Source organism: Syngnathus typhle, linkage group LG21 (genome assembly GCF_033458585.1).
Source record: "Syngnathus typhle isolate RoL2023-S1 ecotype Sweden linkage group LG21, RoL_Styp_1.0, whole genome shotgun sequence".
Lineage (NCBI taxonomy): Eukaryota > Metazoa > Chordata > Actinopteri > Syngnathiformes > Syngnathidae > Syngnathus > Syngnathus typhle.
The window spans coordinates 7,843,902-7,861,645 of NC_083758.1; the positions used below are offsets into that span (position 1 = coordinate 7,843,902).

At 51.8% G+C, this 17,744-nt stretch overlaps 1 protein-coding gene across 3 annotated transcripts; it reads left to right on the forward strand.

The window, feature by feature from the left end:
- Positions 1-394: 394 nt before the first annotated feature.
- Positions 395-17,718, forward strand: LOC133145225 (ankyrin repeat and BTB/POZ domain-containing protein 3-A-like). Of its 3 annotated transcripts, XM_061268478.1 has the most exons (17): positions 395-1,491; positions 10,422-10,562; positions 11,585-11,876; positions 12,171-12,323; positions 12,402-12,567; positions 12,958-13,047; positions 13,541-13,642; positions 13,848-13,941; positions 14,012-14,147; positions 14,209-14,450; positions 14,950-15,128; positions 15,211-15,316; positions 16,105-16,207; positions 16,287-16,368; positions 16,442-16,510; positions 16,594-16,707; positions 16,790-17,718. In XM_061268478.1, the coding sequence occupies exons 1-17, from the start codon at positions 588-590 to the stop codon at positions 17,024-17,026; spliced, it is 3,210 nt and encodes a 1,069-aa protein (XP_061124462.1). In that variant the 5' UTR covers positions 395-587; the 3' UTR covers positions 17,027-17,718. The 3 variants fall into 3 exon arrangements, with proteins under 3 accessions (XP_061124462.1, XP_061124463.1, XP_061124464.1); XM_061268479.1 differs by lacking the exon at positions 13,541-13,642; XM_061268480.1 differs by lacking the exons at positions 16,287-16,368; positions 16,442-16,510; positions 16,594-16,707; positions 16,790-17,718 and having other exon boundaries at positions 15,998-16,153.
- The last annotated feature ends 26 nt before the right edge of the window (positions 17,719-17,744 follow it).

Consider the following 17,744-nt stretch of genomic DNA (forward strand, 5'->3'; position numbering starts at 1 on the left):
TGGAAGAAAGGAAGAACAGAAGGAGGATGGATGGTCGAAAGGAGGGAGGAAACAAGTATGGAAGGAACAAGGGAGGAACAAAAATATAAAAAGTAAACAAGGGAACATGAAAAGTATGAAAGGATGGATGAAGGAATGGACGATAAATGGAAGGAAATAGGGATGGATGAGAAAAGGAAGGGAGGGAGGAGGGATGTAAGAATAAAACAGTAATCATTTCATTTTATTTGAGGGGACAGGCCTCTTGCGGGAGGGCTATTGCCCTGCAATTTTCCTTATTTGTTTGTGCAGGTTGTTTTGTAGCTGTCACTCAACACGGACTCCTCCTCCGAGTGTTGCGCGAGGAGCCACGCGCGCCTCCGCAGAGCGTCGGGCAGAGGGAGGGAGGGACGGAGGGAGGGTCGCAGGCAAACTAAAGTTTCGTGTGCTCCGCTGCCGGCCCGTGTCGCAGCAACGCGGGGCAATGACGCACAGGGCTCCGTGAAGAGCCCACCGAGCTCGCATGGCTTCTTTTTAAGAGTCGCGCAGGGAACCACGAACGCACGCACGCACGCACGCACGCGTGCCCAGCAGTATGCGGCGCGGCGATGGCAGGCAACGCTGTTGAGAGCACCGCGGTGAGGACGCTGGAGGACCTAACGCTCGATTCCGGTTATGGTGGCGCGGCGGACTCGGTCCGGTCGTCCAGCGTGTCGCTGTGCTGCTCCGAGCCGCCCCTGCAGTCCCTCCCGCACGGCGGCAACCGCTGGCATCTGACGGGATCCATGCACAGCCGACAGAACAGCTTGGACACGGTCAACACCGTGCTGGCCGAGGACACGGAGGCGCTGGAGTGCGCGAGCCAGCTGTGCGCCAAGCTCCCCGAGCCGGAGGAGGTGCCGTGGAGCCTGGCCGAGGTGGAGGGCGCGCTGCGGCGGCGGCGGCAGCGGCCGGGACCCGGGCCGGAAGAGGAGCCGCCGCTGCCGCCGCCGTCCCCGGAGGTGCTGGCGCGGCTCTCGGTGCTCGTCAGCCGCGCGCTGGTGCGCCTGGCCCGGGAGGCGCAGCGGCTCAGCCTGCGCTACGCCAAATGCTCCAAGCTGGAGGTGCACAGCGCCGTCAAGGTGGTCCTCTCCTGGACCATCTCCGTCAACTGCATCGCGGCCGCGCTCAGCGCCTTGTCCCTGTACAACATGAGCGCGGCCGACAAGTTCGGTCGCGGCAAATCAGCGCGCTGCGGGCTCGTCTTCTCCGTGGGCAAGTTCTTCAGGTGGATGGTGGACAGCCGCGTGGCGCTGCGCGTCCACGAGCACGCCGCCATCTACCTGACGGCGTGCGTGGAGAGCCTCTTCCGGGAGGTTCTCGACCGAGTCCTGCGCAGTGCCCTGCTGCAACGGGACGACGGAGCGGCCGACCTCAGCCTGGAAGCTTTGGAGCAGGCCGTGGCTGCAGACTCGGAGATCTGGGGGCTGCTGCAGCCCTGCCAGCACCTCGTCTGCGGGAAGAACTCCAGCGGTAAGTTCCCACCTTCAGGGGGTGAAGTATACTGAGAACTTGGAGTTTCCATAGTCCTGGAAACTTGGAGTTCCCGGAATAGTTGAAGGACTAAAGCCAAATTGTCAGAACTTGGGTGCAATGCAACTAAGACCTACCTTGTTCTGAGGGAAGTTGCTATTAAAACTTCCCGTCTCTGCAGCACAATCCTTTTTAGATTACGTAGACTGTGTAATAGAAACGGAATTTCCTCTGGGGACATCTAAACGTTTGCCAAACGATCCAATTATCTTCATTAACTGTGCGCATTCATTTAGTACTAACGATGTCGCGGTTTCATCATGGCAAACGCGCGCGTTCATTTGGGACGCAAATGCTAATCTGCCTAATTACGATAAATGTGATGATGTCTTTCCAACAGGTGCACGTTTTGCAGAAACGTTCAGAATCCGTCACGATCACATTTGTTGCGACCTTCCCCAAGGAGGTGTCGGGCGCCGGACGGATGACGCGCCAGCCAAAGGTTCTTGCGTGGCCGCTCCATTAAATTAGCAGCGGGACGTCTCCTCCGCCTGCTCCCATCGTTCACGATGCCGTCCGCCACGGGAGGTCGGGGCGAGCGCATTTGCATAATTCTTCCCGATCCTTTGTTGTCCTCGCGATTATTAGGCGCCCTCCGAGCTCGAGGCCGGCCGGCTGACAAATGGCCGTCGTTCCGCCGGCCGTGATGAATTTTTATGCGGTGGGTAATTTCATGATAGAAGACAGATTAAGCCGGATGGCAAAGTTGTTTCCGCATCCCGTTGACCTTTGTTTTCTTTTTGCGCCCTCCGCTTTGCATTCCAAAATGGCTGCTCGGAAAGTAGTAAAACCTTCTCCGCTAGCAGCTCTCTGCGGATGGATTTTCAATCTCAAGAGCTCAAGGACGCCTCTTCGTCTTCGGGTTTTCGGAAAATGCCGATTCGGCCGATATGTCTTTTTATGGCGGTGACAAAAGTTAGCTCGTACCTTTCGACAAACACTTGTTGACATTTTCCGTGTCGCCGCGGTTACCGTGGAAAAGTAACACCTGCTGATTTATCGGTAAATCAATCAATAAGGGTTTTTCTAGATTCATCTGGAGCTAGCTCATCCTATTTCGGACCTTTCGGGTGATCTTCTTGAGCATTTTGTTGCAGCATTTGGTCACGGATAAACTGAGATTAGCCCAAATGCTAACATGGAGATACAGCTTTGCTTTCATGTTGCGTCTGATTAAAAAAAAAAAATTCCGGGTCGCTGTCCTCTGTGAGCTTTTGGAAGGCGACAGGACCGCCGGCTGCTGCTTTAATTAACGAGGGCGAGCGCGGGGCGAGTTCCCGGCGCCTCTGGGGAGAACCATCTGGCGGCACCACCGCGCAAAATAGGCCAGTGAGATGCGCTCGATGGAGAAGAGCATGCAGAGGCGGCCACTCGGCCATGCATTTCGTAACCGTTGTGCTGCAAAGGGGAACTCTGTCCAAATCTGCAGCCGCCTCTGAATTTCACCAGATCCGTTCACTTGTGGCGTTTCAACAAATGCGGGATTAATCGACGACAGACTTCTTCTCAGCCGACAGTGTCATGATCCAAAGAGCCGTCTTTTCTCTGACCTGCATGTTGCGGCGTGAGAGCTTTTAGTTTCTTTTTCTTTTTTTTTTCTTCTAGTCCTTTTTTCTGTAAGTGGATGAGTCAGACACGTTCCACTTGAAACTGGCTGCGAGGTTCGGGCCTGGTATTGCAACCTAAACAATGGCGGCGGCTATCTTTAGTAGGAAGGTGATGAAAGCAATGAGGAAAATTCCAATAACAATCCAGAGGGCCCATCTGTCTTCTTTTTTTTTCTTTTTTTTTATAGCAATTTGAATAAATCTGTCTCTCTTTCTTACTTTGTGCATGAAATGGCTAGCGGTGGCTATCGTTAAAAAAAAAAAACGGGCTGCTGCAAAATCCAAATCTAACTTTTTTGCCTGTCGAAATCTCTAAATATATATTGCCAGAATAGCGAGGATATTTCCCCCCAAACGTTTTGCAACGCCAGAGGTGCTGATCCAAATTTGTTCCCTCCTTCGTGGTTCGCATGTCAGGCGTGACGCCTGCCACTCGCGCTGTGCTCCTGACGTCCCATTTGTGTCAGGAGTCCTCTCGCTGGATTCCTGACACTTTGGCTTCCCCCCCCTCCGCTCGCTCGTGCCACGAAGAATTCACCAGCCAGCTCCTTTATTATTTCACACACACACGCACACGCTCGCCGGAGACGTCAAGCCTTGACAGCCTCCTACGGGCTGGCTGATGTGTCTACTTGAAATTTAGAGGAGCAATATTTGAGTTGAGTCTGCAGGATTCAAATGGGATTCTCTCTCTTCCGTCAGTATTGATAGCAGTAACGCATTAGCATCCATCTCTCTCGAGCACTCTCTCTTTCTCTTTTCATCCATCTCATGCATAAATCAATGCACCACTGTATGACACGACCACCGTGCATCCCGCCGTGACTGTGTGAAAGCGTGCTCGCTCGGTGATTCAGCCGCGGATGAGGTCACGAGCGAGTGTAAACGGCGCCGCGGAGCATGAGGAGCTTGCCCGCGGCCCGTCTAGCGAGGCGCCGGCACGCCGGTTAGCCGTTATAGACATCCTCGACTGGATTCTGGGGGCTTTGCAAAAGTAGGCCAGCTCGTAGCCGAGAGCGCCCGCGACCCGAGAAGTTCGCCAGACGCGGCTTTGGAGACGTTCAAATCCAGCCGACCTTACGAAGTTGCAGGCGGCAGGGTGAAAAGGTGATGAAGACCATTTCAAATTCGGAGTCGACGTGATGACGTCACGTTGGCGCATACTCAAAGGCAGATCCAATGCTACTACGATTAGCATCAAAGTTGCGCATAAAACGCCGTCTCGTCAGCCAAAGTTTGTTTTCTGCACTTTTGGGTTGAAAGGAGGTCGTTTGACTGAAGCCAGCCCATCTGCGACTGCTGAATGATTTTTGTTTTTGGACTTAATTGCTTGGTATTACTTTGAAATATGACACGGAGCCACGCAATCCGTCAAATCTGCCGTCGCGCTCGTGCGAGCGAGCTTATATAAAAACTAATGAAGCCGTTTTGATTAGATTTCTGCAGCCTGCTAGATAATCACCCCGAGAGCCATCCATTCGCTAGTGGAAATGATCCGGAATGTTTTTTTTGTGAGAATCCCAGAAAAAGCATCCGGGAATTTCCCCTAGGCGTGCCAACATCGGCTAAATCTCAACGGAATATTTCAAATGAGCTTATTTGAGCAAAATCGTTTGTAACTGTCGTGCGGATCACAACGTTACCAAGACATTTGATTGGGAAGCGCATCCCGCCGCCCGCTAGAAGAAGACGCGAAGAGGCCGAGCGAGCGTTTGTTTCCGCCTGGCAAAACGGGGATAATCACGGTGGGCAAACGAGCCGAGTCCCGAGCGCCCGGGCCCTCGTCGACCGCCCCGGAGCGACCCCGTGACAAGCTTGATGGATGGCGCCGCTCGCCGAGCTCACTCCCGGAGGAAGCTTTCGGAATACTCTATGGGTGGTCACGAGACCGACGAAACGGGAAGGAACAGAGGCGGAGCTTGATCCGGCAAGGGTCAGCGGGTGAACGTGTTTGCTTCAGCCCACGGATGATGTGTGAGCTCATGTGAGAAATGAGGTGGCGCCAGGGGGCAAAGGTCACTTTCAAAAATCCAAAGGGGGTGTGAGTGAATAACAACGATTATCATCGCGCGGCACGAGACTTGAATAGACTCAAGCGGATGTCAAACGCTGTGGAAAAATCGTTGAGATCGCAGCGGGCGGGCCTGCATTGCCCACTTGGCACATCTCTGTCAACAATCATCAAATAAACAATTTTTTTCTTGCCACTGTGTTGCCATGGCAGCACTCTGAGCCGTGCTGTGGTCACAGCATACATTAGCCCCGCACCATCACAAAAATATTATTGGTAAATAAAAATTTGAGTGGCAACACGGTTAATGTGCTCACCAGTTGGCCCACACACACACAGAAATGCACAAGAGCGCTAATCTCATGGCATGACATCATCCAATCCAGCTACAACACGACACGTTTTCCCGGGCTGGCATCCAAAATGCGCTGTATTCCAAATTGATTCCGGCCCGAGAACAAGCTCCCCCGTGGAAGTTGACTTCATTTGTTTGTTTGTTTTTTTCTGTGCCTTAAATAGTTTGAAGAACGTCCCGACTGATTTGACAAAATATAGTAGCTGTTGCCAAGTGTGGGGCCCATGGTGGTTTTTGGGACATTTGAATGGAAATTCATAATTAATTATTATTTTCTAATTACTTTGTGAATATGTTTCTGAACACGTTATATGCAAATAGTACTCTCTTCTTGTATCAGTGGCGAATATTTGGGGATTTCAATAAGGCACCTGCCTGGGACAACTACAGGGGTCCTCAGTACCCGGAAGTAGTTGACAGTGAGCGGGAGTTTCGCCGAGTGTAATTGACGCTGTAGTGTGTGTTTCAGGTGAGCTAATTATTGTTTTGGAATATGATACATACGGTTGTACAATGTATCATTTTGCGTATAACATGGAACCCGGAAGTAGTTGACAGTGACTAACCGCCGCTGTTGTGTGTGTTTTTCAGTCAATTTATTATTTTAACAACAAAGCCCGCATGCGTGGAGCGACACAAGTAAGCGATTTGTTTTCAATTCACTCGCGCTAAAAACTTGCTCGTTTGAAATGGATAATATTTGACATTTTCATGAATTATGGAATGGTTTTCCATAAATGTTTGAACCAAATTGACTTTTTCCTAAGCATTTTCTTATTCATGATTAGTAACGTGTGCATAAGTCGTGTTTTTAGAGTCATCATTTCTTCCTCTACGATTTTTCCTCCTGAACCAAAGTGCATACACGGCACCCCACTGCCCCTAGAGGCCAAGGCGTGCATAGCCGTAACAGTCCCTTTTTATTTGTAGTCATCCTTTTGTACTGTTGCTATATTATGTGAATTGATGTTGTTACTAATCTTTCGTTATATTTTGAAAATTGGCAGTTGAATATATCGTATCTTTTGAAATTAATTGTGATTTCAATATCAGTCCAAATAATGGTGATTTTTATTCAGTCCATCATTGAGTCAACATCCAATTGTTGGGCCTTCAGAAATAACCTTGGCAAAAGAGCCGCATGCTGCTTCACCAACTTGTTCTTCTCATTTGGTCCCACGCTCGGAATTCATCGCGAACAAGGCCAAGCGCCGCCTTCTCTGAATTGATGGCATTTTTGAGTGTGTGCGTATTAATATTGATGCGTTGCTGATGAGCTTTCCCGACTCACTAACATTTGGAAAGGTCGTAACCCAGGGGAGATGATGGCCATCGTCCCCGTCGCTCGCCGTAAGATTCCGGGTCCTTCCAAGCCAAACGTCTTTCTCCGTTCCTGCTCATTTCTGACCTTGCTGAAATTTGCTGAAGGTGCTTCCCGGCGTTTGCATCGGCACTTGGTATTCCGCTCTCCTCTCGGGCGCCTTCTCCGTATCCGCGGGGAGGCGAGTCAATGTCTTTTTTTCTCCCTCCGGGAGATAATTGAAGGCCGGAACGTTTTATTTGCTGCGCTCGGACAGTCTGACGTTCTTGTCCTGCCGCATCGCAAATCTCGACATTTCTCCGTGGCACGGCCTCGACCTTTCTCTTTTCTGTCTTTGTTTTCTCAGCTTCTCTCTGATGTTAACTTCATCCGGAACAATGTGGGCAATGCTCAGCCCATCAACAACAACAACAAAAAACAATCCCCCACTTTGCGTCCACTCGTGTGAAAACGTTTCCAGCGTCCTCAAATAAACACTCGCTCTGCCAGCAAGTTGACAAATGCTCTCCGGGGAGAACAAGCTGCACTTTTTGGCACCGTTGCTCGCTCTCGCTGCCAGATGCTAAATGGGCTCTCCCGCAAGAAGGCGTGCGCAATATTCCGGAAATTAGCATGACGGATGTCACGCGGCCAATGCTCGTCCATCACTGCTTAATGGCTGCAACTTTCCTGCTTTTTATTCATGTTGACTCTTCTTTTTTTATTTTGCATTCTGTGTGTGTTCTGTAATTATCGAAGAGAGCGCGAGTGACCTGGTTGACCAATTGTGGTCAATGGCGGTCAATGGACTAATGAATGGCGGTTGCGATGGTATAAATCGGGTCGGGCGCTGAGCCGCCTGCCTGCGGGCAGCCGCCAACGATCGCCCGCTCGCAACACGATGACGTCAGGATTGCTCATTGCATTGCGTCTTAGTTTTGCATCATCACCGCGTGATGAAATCGAATGCGCACTTGGGATTAAAACGGAAGTTCTTCTGGCTGTTAAAGGACGACATCATAAGTGATTCATTCGTCTTATTTCCATTTCGCGAGCGAGGCTGCTAATTCCATTGTCTTTGATGCTAACGATAAACTTGTGCGCGTCAGCAAGCCTCGCTGTCACCCGCTAAGAGGCATATCTCACCGCCTCCTCTCTTATCACCCCTTGCTTGGCTTTCTTTTTTCTTTTTTTGTAGGAAGAGATGGGCCGCAAAGACAACAAGCGATGTAAAGATATGGCTGGCTGCGGAGCGCAGCTTGTGCAGCCGCTGACTTTACAATCTGTCGCACTGCAACACGGATGACATGGGGCTCGCTGGAGAGCAAAAACAATCAAGGGTTTTCCTCCCCGGGCCGGCAGTCCATATTTCACCGCCGTAAAGCCCTTATCAGCACGGGCTGCCCCCTTTTGGCTCGGAAGACTTTGCGCCGGGTGGGCTCGAGGGTTGATTTAGAGATGCTTTGAAACGTCTTGTTATTGGCGCCCTCGTGTGGACACGGAAGGAATTGCAGTATCGATTTCCTTGGTAAGCGAGCAGGTGAGCGGCAAGCATTAACGCGGTGCTGAGCTCGTGCAGTGAAAATGGCCGCTGCGCGCGGGAGTCGTTATTGATCAGAGCGTTCGTTGACTCGGTTGATCGGTCGCGATGGCACAAATCGATGGGGCGCGTCGTGTCGGGAGCGGACGCCGCCGGCCTGCGGGCAGCCGTCATCGATCACGATGCCGCGTCATGCTTTCAAAAAGCCCTAATTTGGAACTTGATCACCAACCCTCACCCGATTGAAAAAAATCCAAGTGAGTTGGAAGATTCATTGGCAGCATTTCTAGTGACTTGTTGTCGGGTGTTGGAGGAGGACAAAAAAAAACACGTGAGTGGGGAAGTGTCCAGAAAGCCCGCTATTTTTTTTCTTTCTTGAGGAATGATGAGTCAAGGTGCGAACAATGAAGCCGAGGTATGAAAAAGTGTCGCTTGACGTCGATTCTGCAAGTGACTCACGGCAGTTTCTTCTTTTTGAGTGCGCCTGCATGTGCAAATGTCCTCAGCTGCTCTCCTGGCTCATGCGCGCCGCGTGCACCTGACCCACTTCCCCGATTGGACGCACACTCCAAACCTCAAAACAATAAGAAAAAACTCTGTGGTCCCCGTGGTAGGAGTCATCACGACAATTAAAGTCAAGTTGGGAAAAAAAAGAAATTCGGGAAATTACATGTTCTATTTTAAAGTCTATAGAATGTTGCAGGGATCGGATTTGGGTTCTCGTGCAGGAAAGAAAAGAAAAAACGACCCGACGTGCCCGTTTGACGCTTCCTCCGCTCCGCTGTCACGTCATGGCCGTCCGATGGAATGCACACCTGACACCTCCATTAAGGGCCCGGCTGACGGCCTGCGCCGTCACCCGCAATTTCCCCAGGGATCGTCACGGTGACAGGGAGTGGCAGGCCGGGACACTCCCCCCCCCCCCCCGTGACCCCGACCTTAACCTCCTCCCTCGACCTCAGTCAGCATCGAAGCTGTCAGGGGCGTTGCCGCCCACGCCGCCGCCGCCGCGGTGCTGACAGCGGCCAAAAGAATATGAAGGTCTCGGCCGCTGTCAAGACTTAGCTTAGCTCGTAGCTCGAGGGAGCTTTTGTTTTCATTGCTGTGCAAAATGATTACTCCAGGTAGGTGGACACTAGAAAATGAAATGGCACAAGTTGACGTTTTGGAAAGGAATTTCTTTTCGGGTCGTTTCTTCACGTCACGCCGCCTCGGCGGTGTCGGCCATCGCAGCTGCGAACTCGGCAAGCGGCCAAGCTGGGTGACAGATGGTGCGTTGACCTGGAAGCGCCAAAAGCCGCCCCGAATGTGCCAGAACGTGTGCAATTGCGTCAGAACAATTGTTGCCGCACTTTGCCGGCGCCACCTTTAGGGCGCCGGAAGGTTTTTTTTGACCTTGATGTCAACTGCACCATTTTCAACACTTTCCAATTGCCGTTTTTTTTTTCCCTTTGGGTCGCTTACGAGGCAGCAAATGAATCGCTAACGATATCGCAACGATGCTCTAACGATTGCGCGGACGGAAATCTTTCGACGTGTGCTCTCGCTTCCTCTTTTGCTTTCATCACGGCAGCAAATGAAATGAGAATTGGCCCAAAAATAATGCATTGGTTTATTATTTTGCGGGACCGCATTGTGCCCAAGCACGCGTGCAGCTGTGAGGTTTCCTTTTTTAAATTTTTTTTTTTTTGCTTCCCTTACACTAAGGCCTGCTGAGCCAATCACAGCCCAATCGCCTGTTGCCATGGCGACTACCTGTTAATATTCCGGGAGAGTTTTCTCACCGGTGAGGGGGGATTGCCGCACTCCTTCAGAAGAGAATCGATTCCTGCAGGTGGGAAAAAAAAAAATAAAAAAAAGGGCCACCCGTTTGATTCGGCGGCTCATCATCAATGTGGCCTAATTGACCTTGACCAGGATTACGGCCTGGCTAATCCCACCCAAAATGGACTCCTGCCTTTTCCTTTCGGCTTCATCCCCACATCAATGACAAAGTGCATTTTCATTGAGCGACGTGAAATCGTGTTTGACCCACTCTTGTGTTGATGCTTACGCAGGTGTGCTGAGCCTCCCCGAGAGTCTGAACCTCCACCGGGATCAGCAGCAGCGCTCGGGTCACGGCTGCCTCACGCCGGCCGAACTGCGCACGTTGGAGCAATCGTTGCTGGCCACGCGTGTTGGAAGCATCGGCGAGCTGAGTGAGTATCACGCACCATCTGCAGGCAGGGACATCTATTTTTGATGATCCTGGACTTGATAGGCCTCATTTTTCTTGCCGTGACACGTTGGAAATGAAGGTGAGGTGGAATAGAAGGGGCCAGCAAGACCCCGTTCCTTTCTTCAACACGAGAAACGCCCCCGAGTGCCGATTTGAGCGCTCTTCAGACATCTTTGTTTTCTTGGCCTGACGTTTGCTCAGCCTGCGTCCTCCACAAAAATCTTTCTGGCATGTGTCGGAAGGGCGGCCTTCCGGGAGCGATAGCGAGGACGACACGAGCCGCGCCGGCCTCGCTTGCCAAGGATTCACTTGAAACAATGAATCCATTCATCCTAAACTAGAAGGTCCTTGTTTTTCAAAATAAACATCAAACAGGGATATTATATTATTTGCTCATTTGCATATTTCATCAGCACAGAGGAGAAAGTCGCGAGTCCTTCCGACAGGGAAAAGCAAAAAGATGTGCTTTCCCGTGTGTGTGTGTGTGTGTCTGTGTGTGGTTTGCTGAGCTCATCACAGCATAGACACCCCCCCCCCCCTCAAAAAAAAAAAAAAAAAAAACAAGCAACGACAGCAGAGGAATTAATGAAGCAGCACAAAAGCGCTTCATCAAGGGAGGCATTAGCAGTTTGTCTCGTTAAAAATCAAAGTTGTTATTTGCAGACGCGCTTTGGGCCCCCCCCCCCCTTCCCCTGCCACTTCTCAGCTCGCCAGGCGTGGACGCCTTCTAGGATCTGGCTTTCTCCCTTTTCTTTTATGCTCTTTATCTTCTCGCCGACCGAGGCCGCTTCCTGGAATGCGGGCGTGACAGCCAACCTTCAGCCATTACAAGAATTAAAAAAAAAAAAAAGATCAGATACATCATGCAAGCCTTCATTTGCAGCTGAATTGCATACAAAAGTCCAAGCGCGTCTTAAGATGGCCGTCCAACACCTAAAAAAAAAAAAAAGATCAAATTTGAGAAAATGCTATGTTGCATGAATTTATTTTTTGTTCTCGCAGGCGATTTGGTGTCGCGGGCCATGCACCACCTGCAGCCGCTGCACGTGAAGAACAGCAGCACCGGGAGCCCGCTCCACCACCACCACCACTATCCCCACCACCACAAGATGGCCGCCGCCACCGTCAGTAGCAGCAGCAGCGGCAGCTCGGGCGTGGCGGCGACTTGCGGCGGCGGAGACGTCCACTGGGAGCCCGAGGCGCTCTACACCCTGTGCTACTTCATGCACTGCCCACAGGTGGAGTGGGAGAACCCCAACGTGGAGCCCTCCAAGGTCACCCTGCACACCGAGAGGTACGTTGCCACTGGTGGAAAGTAAGTCGGTAGTTTTCCTCCCAAAACAACAATTTAGAGTTATCGGACAAAAGTAGAGATTTCGCGGCCCCTGAAATATGAAGCTCAGTTTGATTGAGGGCTGCTCGTAAGAGTTTTAGCATCTCTCTCTTCCCCCTCACAGCAAGTCTAAATCAATTTTATGGGCTTGGCTCGGCCTTTATAGAGACGTGTAATGAGCAAGTCGATGCGGCGCGATTCACGCCAGGCGCGGCGGCGGCGGCGCTATTGACGCCTGCGCTGCGGCCCCCTCAGGCCCTTCCTGGTGATGCCGCCGCTGATGGAGTGGATCCGGGTGGCGGTGGCCCACGCCGAGCACCGCCGCAGCCCGGCCGTGGACAGCGACGACGTGCGGCAGGCCGCCCGACTCATGCTGCCCGGCGTCGACTGCGAGCCCAGACAAATCAAGTCAGCCCGCCGGACCGGAGCGACCCGACGATAGACGCTTTTGAAATTCACAATATTTCCGTTTCGGATGGTGTGCAGAGCAGAGGATTGTTTCTGCGGCACCCGCAAGCTGGACGCCGCCTCCACGGAGGCCAAGTTCCTGCAGGACCTGGGCTTCCGGATGCTCAACTGCGGACGCACCGACCTGGTCAAGCAGGCCGTCAACCTGCTCGGACCCGACGGCGTCAACAGCGTCAGCGAGCAGGTGCTAAACGGGTCTTGAATCCTTTTCCAAAAGCAATTGGGGCTCATGGCATGTCTCTAGCGCCCCCCCCCAAGTGGAAGGGAGGTCATCGTCGTCCGTCACTTCTTTTGGCACTTTCTTTTTGGCACCGCCGAGAGTTGAGAGCGAGAAGCATCTTCTGGCGGCGCCTGCCAACATACGCGGTCGTCTCCCACGCGAGCAAATGCTTGTTTGTCTCTCTCAGTTTTTGTTGCCAGCCTTCGCCCAATCAACCCTTTGCTCAAAAACCAATTTCACCAGTGAAAAAGTCCGACTTTTAAAAGAAGCATTTTACATTCAAAGACAAATAATTCAACTATTTTACAAGAAAAAGATCATCAAATTAAATTCAACGTGACCATTGCGTTGCAGGGAATGACGCCCCTGATGTACGCGTGCGTGCGCGGGGACGAAGCCATGGTCCAAATGCTCCTGGACGCCGGCGCCGACGTCAACGGCGAGGTAAGCGACTCCCGGCCGTGCTTCGGCTGCCGCATGATGGTAACGAAATTGCTGTGGCGCCTCTGCGGGGCTTTTTCTTGCTTGTTTATTTTGCCGCTCATCAATAATGCATGCTCATCATTCCCGGAGAGAGCTCGCGTGCGCGCGTGTGACTCATCTAATCGCCGCAGTCCAGAGAGCACGCCGCCGCACGTTTAATGAACGAGTCCGCCGACGTCCATTTTCACAAACGCTCCTCGGCAACCTTGACGTCACCTGTCCAAAGCGCCACCTCACCTGGAACACAATCTCTCAAAGTTTGATGAAAGAAAATGAGCTTGAAGTGGCCATAACGGCTCATTTTCAAAAAAAAAAAAAAAAAAAAATCCCCCAAAGCGAACTCGCTCGACTTTTCTATCGGCTTTTCTAACCAAAAACGACGCTTCTTCCTGCAACCGCCTGCTAGCGCCCCCCCGCTGGCCCGCCGTTAACTTGTGTAATGTGACTCTCCCAGGTGCCCGCCACAGTGCGCAAGCACCCGTCCGTTTATCCCGACGCACGCGGCGGGACGCCGCTCACGTTCGCCGTCTTGCACGGACACGCACCTGTCGTGCAGGTAGTGACGGCCCGCCCCTCGATGGAAAAAAATAAGGAATACAATCACTAATGGATCTCAATGGATTCATGCGCACCACATTCTAAATCAACCTGTTGTGTGTCCATAACTTCATACACACTAACGTCAGCGCTTCCAGACTATTCCATAAGTGTGGGAAAATGCCCACCTTTGACCCCCCACTCCTTCCCTGTTGCTCCCTTAGCTGTTGCTGGACAACAGCGCCGGCGTGGAGGGTTCGCTGCAGGACGGCGCCGACAACTACACGGAGACGCCGCTCCAGCTGGCCTCGGCCGCGGGTGCGCATGAAAAGAAATTTCAAATTTGTCTGAAATATCGCCCTCTTGAAGTTGCCGTCGTCCCACGCAGGCAACTTTGAGCTGGTGAGTCTGCTCCTGGAGCGAGGTGGCGACCCGATGATGGGCACGGCGTGTCGCAACGGCATCTCGTCGGCGCCGCTCGGCGACATGAACTCTTTCAGCCTGGCGGCGGCGCACGGGCACAGGTGGCACCTTTTAGCCCAATATTGAGTTCCCTAAAATGACAGCGGTCCGCTTTGTTTGTAGAAACGTGTTCCGGAAGCTGCTGTCCCACACGGAGAAGGACAAGGCCGACGTCGTTTCCCTGGAGGAGATCCTGGCCGAGGGTTCGGCGCCGTCGGCGCAGAAGGCGGCGGCCTCGCACGCTAACGGCGGCGGCGGCGGCACGTTGCGAACAGGAAAGGCCAAGCTGCGCGCCCTGAAAGAAGCCATGTACCATAGCGCCGAGCACGGCCATGTGGACATCACCATCGACATCCGCAGCTTAGGTCAGAATCACGCATGCATGCCACACCTCAACGTTTTTCGTGCTTTGACTTGAGAGTACGAGTGAACAATTTCTTCTTCGCTTCATGCTAGCAAGCATGGCGCTAACCTCTAAGCATCACAAACGGTGGCGCAGCTCATGCAGATAGACAACTGAACCGTTCCTCTCAATGGGGAAAGATGATTTGAGATACGTGCAAGGCACGGCATGAATTCACTCGGAAGTCAAGGCACCGCCGTCATCGATAAGTGAGCACATTTCACAAGCTTCATTCTCCACCTGACATAAGCGACACTGTCAAAACATTCATTCTCTCATTCATCCGAGGGGGTGGGGGGGGGAGGGTGAAGCTTTTCAAAGTCACATTTTTTTTAAATTCTCATTCTAGTAATGCTCATGAAATGTTGATTTATTTTCCTAACCAAGCAAAAATGTTCCGCCTGTATATCTAATCCTCGACTTGTGAAAATGATGGAGTCTTTCCCATCACGCGCATCCAGGCGTTCCGTGGACGCTGCACACGTGGCTGGAGTCGCTGCGGACGGGCTTCGCCCAGCAGCGCCGTCCGCTGATCCAGGCTCTGCTTAAGGACTTCTGCTGCATCCGCGAGGACGAGTACACCGAGGAGCTGCTCACGCACGGCCTGCCCCTCATGTTCCGCATCCTCCGGTCCTGCAAGGTCCTCCGGCCGCCGCTTGGCTTTTGTACATTTGAGCGCTCCCGCCCTCGCTGACTGTGGAACTGTCCGCTGATGTGTGTAGAACGAGGTGATCAGCCAGCAGCTGTCCGTCATCTTCACGCAGTGCTACGGTCCCTTCCCCATCCCAAAGCTCACCGAGATCAAGAGGAAGCAGACCTCGCGCTTAGGTGACACCCTCGACTTGTTTGCCGCGGCGGGCTGACGACTTGAACGGCTTATTTCTAGCTTCCCGTCAAATGTTAAAGCTTTTAAGATGCGCGGCGAATGTCACCGCGCTCTTTTGCGACAAAATTCCACCTCTCCGATTATTTTTGACATTTATTTTACTTTTTTGAAATATGAATCCGACTGCTCTGAGTGCACTCCAGCTGGAGAATGCACCTCCTGTCGTGTTTGAAGGAAAATATGGTTTGAGAAAAAAATCCAAGAGAAGCTCATGGCTGCGCTGTAGCGCCCCCTACCGTTTGAATGTCGGATTGCACTTTAATTCAACCCCTGATGACAATTTGGCTAAGCGGGATGAAGTTTGGTTGGCATGGAGTACACCTACCAAAAAAGTCTCAAGGATCGACGGCCAAAAAAGAGGAAGTTCACCCTTTTGGGCTGAAGTGTCCATTTTAGGGCGACCATTTCCCAGACCTCTCCTCAAGATTCTGTCTGATTGCCACCAAATTTGGCTCACGCGGACCTGACAGATGGGTGAGAATTTCCATGGGTTCTTATGTTATTGCGTGTTGGCGGAGCATGGCACCAAACGTTGATGACTCACCCAGAAAGCAGGCCAAACAGCACAAGACACGGCATGCGGCTTTAATCTACTAATTGTTGTGTTTTCATTTTTCATAAAGCCACTCGGCGAGGCGTGTAGCACCCGAAGGAGCACGTTCGTTTAAGCTGCTGCCGCCGCACTCAGACGAGATGACTAACGAGGCGTTTTGTGTGCTGCTGTCGGCAGACCCGCACTTCCTCAACAACAAGGAGATGTCGGATGTCACCTTCCTGGTGGAGGGGAAACCCTTTTATGCACACAAAGTTCTGCTTTTCACCGCATCGCCCAGGTAAAGGCTCTTTTTTTTTTTTCTTCTTCTTCCTCATCATCATCTGCAGACTTAAACAAAATGGGTCGATCACTTCCAGGTTCAAATCGCTGCTGCAAAACCGACCGGCGGCCGAGAACACGTGCATCGAAATCAGCCACGTCAAGTACAACATATTTCACGTAAGGCCTCCTCCAAACCACTAGGGCGCAGTGTGGCCACCAGACACCTCAATAAATGTTTCCGTCTGTCCAGTTGGTGATGCAGTATCTCTACTGCGGGGGCGCAGAGTTCTTGCACATACGCAACACCGAAGTCATGGAGGTAAGAGGGCCTTGGCTTAGCCTGCGTTAGCTAGTGCGGGTTAGCATTTGTAACTGAGAGGGACGGCCGCGTGTGTCGCGCAGCTACTGTCTGCCTCCAAGTTCTTCCAACTCGAGGCCCTTCAGAGACATTGTGAGATCATCTGCTCCAAGAACATCACCAACGAGACCTGCGTGGACCTCTACAAGCACGCCAAGGTCAGACAACGGCCAATAGCAAAGCATAAGCGCGATCCCGGCACTAAGCGCTAATGTTGCGTTGATCTCTCGAAACGCACAGTTCCTGGGCGCCTTGGAGCTGACGCGCTTCATCGAGGGCTACTTCCTGAAGAACATGGCGCTGCTGGTGGAGCTGGACACCTTCAAGCAGCTTCTGTACGAGGCCCCGCCGCCGGCTCCCTCCTCCCCAGACGGCCCGGCCCCCCCCTGCTCGGACATCCTGCACGACCTGGAGAAGACGCTGGCCTCTCGCGTCCACTCCATCCACCTGTCCACCTCCAAAGGCTCAGTGGTGTGACGCGCGCGCCGCCATCAATGATCAGTAGCAAAGCCAGCAAAAGGAACCTTTTGGGCCAAACCTTCTGCATCTGGGACACTGTGTTACCAAACTCCTCCCACCCTGATTTTGTTTTTTTTTTTTTGCATGAGGCCCTTTTATGCACAGCCTTCTCTCTGAGGAAGTGGAGGACCCCACTGACATAATGCGAAGTATCATTAGATCCACGTTTGTCCAACTTTGTCATCTCTGGCTTGAATGTGCGCGTCGGACATTTGTAGCCGGCCGCCGTCCTGCTTTCGCGGCACATTTCCCCCCTGTAATATTCTGGTGAGTTCGAGTCAAGCAAAGGGATTGAAATGTGATGGGAAATACAATAGGTATCGATCAGCAGTTGTTCTTAATAAAGTGGCAGCGTGTCCAGTCCAGCAGGCAACCAAAAACATAATAGTAATGCAGTACTGTACTACTATTGATTGTAGGCACTTGAATCGTGTAAATAGAAACAGAAATCCTCGACTATTTCTTTATTTTCATACATATAGCCCCATAGATTTCATTTTAATCTATTTTGTTGATATGCATAGAAAGAGGATGTTTAAAAAAAAAAAGATCAATTATGTAAGTCTGACTGAGACACAATGTGAGAAGCAAGGATGTAGTTGCACTCGTGCTACACTTTCCGTGTTTCCAATAAATGACATTTTCATTTCTATGTTGCAATTGATTGTTTCCCCAC

Bases quoted from the DNA above. Each gene is read 5' to 3' on its own strand.
- LOC133145225 (XM_061268478.1), top strand. From the start codon at position 588: ATGGCAGGCAACGCTGTTGAGAGCACCGCGGTGAGGACGCTGGAGGAC. The intron at 11,877-12,170 runs GTACGTTGCCAC...CGGCCCCCTCAG, and splicing joins GTCACCCTGCACACCGAGAG to GCCCTTCCTGGTGATGCCGC. The intron at 13,942-14,011 runs GTGCGCATGAAA...CGTCCCACGCAG, and splicing joins CCAGCTGGCCTCGGCCGCGG to GCAACTTTGAGCTGGTGAGT.